The following is a 5,360-nucleotide window of genomic DNA, read 5'->3' as shown; positions in this document are numbered from 1 at the left end:
TTTTTTTTTTTTTTTTGTCAGAAAACTTCATTGTTGGTGTCTTTCTAAGTTCTAACAATCATGGTCACACCCTGTCTAAAACCCTAAATCCTGTCTTGTCAACACGTGTGTTCACAAATGTTCATGTAGTAGTGTTTTGAATTTTGTTCTATGCTTATTTTTCTTGTTATCAATCATTTCATTGAAATGCTTTTCATGGCTAAATACTAAATTGTCAATCCAATATTTTAATGTAAAATTAGTGAGACTTTTAATTTTATTTTTTGGCATCTATATAAACATAATTTGTTAGTCAATTATCTTTTTATCCCCCTAAAATACTTAAATTTTACAACCACTTCTATTGAAATTAATTATAAAAAGAATTGATACATAATTCTTTCATTTTTCACCCTCCTATTACCAAAAGAAAGAGAGACTAATACCTTTCTGAACATAATTTGACTTGTTCTGCAAATTGTCAATATAATATATTTGTAAACTACTAATACACTAAAAAACAAATTCTTCCGGTAGTTACAACCAAACTTTTTTGTGATTAAACATCAAAACCTATTTTTAATCATGAGAAAGAGTTGCATGTAAATTGATATAACTAAATTCAAAGCTAAACTAGTGTTCTAATGTGTAAAATCCAAGGATCATAGCATAACCAATAGACCAGAACCATTTCTGTCAGGAAACAACCAAAGAATAGATATTTGGAAAGGTGAAATTGGAGTCACAGTTGGAGACAGACAAATCGTGTAGGGAACTACAAAATACAAATGCAACAAAAGCCAAATTCACAAGAGTAGTATTTTGCCAACTACATGTTAATTAGATGCCAAAAGTTTGAGCTCACTTGAAAAAAAGGAAGGGAAAATTACAGATACATTTACAAGATACCCTTTTCCCTAAAAAGGATTAGTCCAAAAACAAGGCAACTGCCACATTACAGAACTCATTCAATGAGCCTTTTTTTTTTTTCTCTTGTTAATCTTAGATCATAAAAAGTTAAAAGCACCCCTTTTAAGTAGTTAAGACTAATTAGAGTAATAACCTCACTTGATACAATTTACAATAGGATTATGCTGGAATCTCAGTTACTGCAAGGGCAAGAGTTTCTGGCACATTCATCATGGTCATGGATGATGGTTCAGCCACTGAACCAACCACTGGTACAACATCATAAGACTGCAACAATTGAGTGTAGTGAAACTCAATTTGGAGCCTATGGTGAAGTGGGGTTGATGAGATTAAACCTTTCTTGACATCTGCTTGCAACTCTCTAATAGGTATTGCTGCCAAGAAGCTTTTGATGTACTCTTTGCAGGCTTCTTTCCCTCGGCAAACAGCCTCTTCTTCAGGTTCAGACTTCGATTGTTCTTCCGTATCCACGGCAGAATCAACCTCTTTACCATTGATTTGCTGGATCTGCTTGTCATTGTTGTCTAATACTTCAGCTACAGTTTGAAGGTCAGAGGATGTTTTTTCATCTGAGGACTGCACATCATCTTGCACCTTGTATATTGTTGTGTTGCTGTCGAATTTCAAGATATATGCCTGATTGCATCCTTCATAAAGCCGCTCTCCCAATGTGTCAATGATGTAGTATGCATCGGATTCGACTTTGAGGATGAAAAAATGGTCATTCCAACTAATAATGTAAAGTTGCGGTTCACCATTGTTCGCGCACACCTGTGCTGTGTGACTGATCTCATCCCAAATGTTATCAAAAGACATGGCACCATGAAGAAAGTCGAATCTCCCCTCTTCCATTCCCTCTGGATGGAAAAAACCGATAAAGGACTTCTCAGGAACCACAGACAGGGAACGTATTTTGGCTTGAATGACAGTTTCAAGATCGAAATGCTTGTCGGGAAATCGTTCTCTATATGTCTGGTTTTCACACAAATTCCTCCATTCTAATGAGCCTTCTCGAATTAAGCTATCAAACTGGGACTTTATGGGCATGAGATCACGATTGCTTTGGAACCAATCGGCAATGACAGCAACAAGAGCCGTACACGCACTCTCACCTGCTGCGCGTTCGCTACGTTGATCAATAGAAGCAAAGAAGACCTGTGTTTGAAGCTTCATATGACCATCGCGGCTCATTACTTCCTTCTGCTCCCAACTCCCTACAGCAAAGTTGTCATCACCGAATTCGGACACTGATGATCGATTTGCGCATGAATCATCCTCAGTCTTCCGCGACTGCAATACAGAATCAATACTAAATATATCGTTTACCACAAATATGAAATCACTAATAACTAGGCACCAATCAAAAGACCTTAGAATCAAGTTTCATGAAAGCAAGAAAAAAAAAAAGCAAAATACATACCCCAGGTGAAAGGGATTCATCAGAGCTAAGCTGCCGGCGATCAAAATCAATGTCATCACCACCTTCTTCCCCATAGGCCTTCTTTAACAATGGTTCTCCCTTAGATTTAGGAGACCTGAAACTCAACTTCCTCTTCCTCCAAGGCAGTATGCTGCGCCTTGAACTTTGTGATAAGTAAGGCTCCGAGGTGGCTGACACAGATGAATCCTCTATCTGTGAACCCCCAGCATCAGATTTGTGATTGCTGTAGTATATCCAATCTTCATGATTGGCATTTATCCTCATGCTAGAATAGAACGATCCCCCAGCGTTCGCATGAGCTAGCTTTCCATAACTGAATGATTTCCTTGAAGCCTCCTTTACCTCATCCGATTCTCCTTCCTCAAAATCATCAAGGGAATCAGAGTCAAGTGGGTAATTGTACTCACCGTCCTCGCTCCGAGAAGAGAAATTGCCTTCACTCCCCTCTTCCTCGTGGCATGACTTCTTCGCTTTCCTGACCGACACAAACTCGGTCAAAATCTTCACTTTCCTAAGACCAGCTTTGATAGTGGAAAGTTCATCTTTTTCAGCCAAGGTTGTTTCCTCAGACTGAGGCGGGGTTGAGGCGACTGGCACAACCGATTTGGGAACCAGCTCCGAGCTTTCTTGAGCAGCTCTTAGCTCCACTAAGCTAATCGATATCTGCATAGGATCAAGAGCTGTTATGACAAGTACATAACAATCAAAAAGTGTCAATGTTGTGTAGAATTAAATATCACCAATCACAGTGAGTTGAATGAACCAGCATATATCCAAACATGGTAAAAAAATAGTACATGTCATGTAACATAAAAGAAGGGGCAAAAAAGTGACTAAAAAATTTGGCATAAACTAAACATACACTGAGTGAAAGAGAAGGCTCAACAGAACCACCAGAAAGTATGAGTGGAATGTTCAAATCAAAATCCTTTTGATCAACTGCAGATGCAAATTCAGCTAGATTCAAGGATGCTGTTCCAACCACCGGAACCTTTCCCTTTGACCTTTGATTCAACCCCTGCAGCAGAGAACCACGTCAAATTCTATTCACAGGAACAACAATAGAACATACCCTTCTCAATCAAACTAACAGAACCAAAGAAATAAAAATAAAAAATAAAAAAACCCAATAGCCAATATAACCCCACCCTTGGATTAACAAAATGGGGGAGGAAACATCCCAAAATTTGTTACAAAACACGCTAGATTCTAGGGAGAGAGAATAAATACAGAGAAAACCAAAATTATCCATTTTAATTGTTGCAAATCCATGTGCGTATTGTAGATCACAGAGGAATCCAAAAGCTCTGCCATAAACCAGGTAAAAATCGGTTTTTTAATAAGAAATTGGAAAGAGGTGAATGAAAATACTTTGAATTTTGACCAACTTCTAAAACATCTTACGAAAACCCCCAAATTGAAAAACCTCATTTTTTCGCCTCCAGTTTTGACATATGACAAATCCAAAATAAAATCTTCACACAAAATCCAGAGACCCCACAAGAAGAGAAACAAAATTCTGAATTTATGTGAGCCAGAAAGTTACATTGAAGAGAGTGAACCCGATCTCCCAGGGATGAAACACATTGTCCTTGTAAGCAGAGAGGGTACACACGCTCTGAAACTCTTCCTCCCACGAAACGACGTCGTTTTTTCCGTTAACCTCATCTCCCTCCTCCAGAGCCGCCAACTCCACCTCCCTAGTGAAGTTTCTGGCGACGGAGCTGCGGCGTAGCGAGCCAAGTTTCAGTTTTGGACCCTTCCACCTAACTTCGAGTGAAAGCGGCGTTGATGACCCCTTCTGTGAAGCTTCGCGTAGGAGATCGCAGCCGTTGAGAGTCCGTACGAAGAGTTTAACCTCATACTTGCGAGAAACAAGTGGAGGCCATGGCCTCCACTTCATCATCTTCACCACCATCTGTTGCTGCTAGAAAGAGGAAAGAGAAATAAGGTTATTGAAGAATGCAGAGAGAGAAGAGAAGGAAGAAAGTGTTGATCTTTTTGTGCGTGTGTTAGTGTAGTTTGGTTGGGAGTTGGAAATGGAGGAGAATATGAATATGCAGAGTTAATATAATAAGAACAGAGAGAGAGAGAGAGAGATGGGTGGTGTTTGTGTTATGCGTTGAAAGTGTTCGATGAATGGTTTATGTGAATTTCGTGAATAGTGTGAAACCGTGTTGTGTGCGTATGTATGTATGTATGTATGTATGTATGTATGTATGTATGTAATGTAAAATACTAAAATCTAAACTCGAAAGTGTTGCATTGGGAAGCTAACCCCACTCGTGGGTTTGGTTAAGGTTGAGTTCGTTGAATCCAATGTAGACATGTTGACTATTATTATATCTGAGGTGAATATTAATTTCTAGCAGCTATTATGTCTTCCTATGTTTTATACCAAATAGTAATTTAGATATATTCACAAGTAGTTTAGGAAAATATATTAAATTATTTAATAATAAAAATATTATTTATATATATAATTAATTATTATATATTTTATATAAGGTAAAAACTCAGGTGCAATCGACTTCACATGAAGTTGATAATTGAGAGTCGTTAAATAACTGATTTGACTAAATTTTCATCTAGCGGCTTTCAACTATCAACTTCACGTTAAGTCGACTCCACCTGAGTTTTTACCTTTATATAAATAACTAATTTGATGATTTTTTTTATATATAAAGTGTGGTTTAATAATTTTTAATTATTTGTATTAAAATATTTTATGTGAGTTTTTTTACACCTTAAACTTTAGATTTGTTTGATTTATTTTAATTTGATCAAATGAATATAAAAATGGATCAAAGATTTGTTAAATTTTTTATTTAACCCATAATATAAACTGTCTTTGCTTCTCTCCTTTTAATATTTTTATATTTTGTTATTTAAAACATGTACTATATATATAAAGTATAAACTCAACATAAAATTATGTAAGCGATTTTTCTTGTTAATAAAATGCTTTAGTTTGGTTTTTAAATACTAACACAATGATATATCTTTTTAA

At 36.6% G+C, this 5,360-nt stretch overlaps 1 protein-coding gene across 1 annotated transcript; it reads right to left on the bottom strand.

Moving 5' to 3' along the window:
• Positions 1 to 799: 799 nt before the first annotated feature.
• On the bottom strand, positions 800 to 4,486 carry LOC107626313 (uncharacterized). The gene is made up of 4 exons (XM_016329171.3): positions 3,897 to 4,486; positions 3,213 to 3,368; positions 2,330 to 3,013; positions 800 to 2,199 (listed from the first exon to the last, which is right to left on the bottom strand). The coding sequence occupies exons 1-4, from the start codon at positions 4,266 to 4,268 to the stop codon at positions 1,069 to 1,071; spliced, it is 2,343 nt and encodes a 780-aa protein (XP_016184657.1). The 5' UTR covers positions 4,269 to 4,486; the 3' UTR covers positions 800 to 1,068.
• Positions 4,487 to 5,360: the final 874 nt, after the last annotated feature.

This window comes from Arachis ipaensis, chromosome B2, assembly GCF_059453495.1.
Source record: "Arachis ipaensis isolate K30076 ecotype BB chromosome B2, ASM5945349v1, whole genome shotgun sequence".
Classification (NCBI taxonomy): domain Eukaryota; kingdom Viridiplantae; phylum Streptophyta; class Magnoliopsida; order Fabales; family Fabaceae; genus Arachis; species Arachis ipaensis.
Note: the sequence above shows the minus strand (reverse complement) of the source record. Positions and strands in the feature narration are given on the sequence as shown.

Bases quoted from the DNA above. Each gene is read 5' to 3' on its own strand.
- LOC107626313 (XM_016329171.3), bottom strand. From the start codon at position 4,268: ATGGTGGTGAAGATGATGAAGTGGAGGCCATGGCCTCCACTTGTTTCT. The intron at 3,369-3,896 runs GTAACTTTCTGG...TCTCTGCTGCAG, and splicing joins TCGGGTTCACTCTCTTCAAT to GGGTTGAATCAAAGGTCAAA. The intron at 2,200-2,329 runs GTATGTATTTTG...TCTGTATTGCAG, and splicing joins ATGAATCCCTTTCACCTGGG to TCGCGGAAGACTGAGGATGA.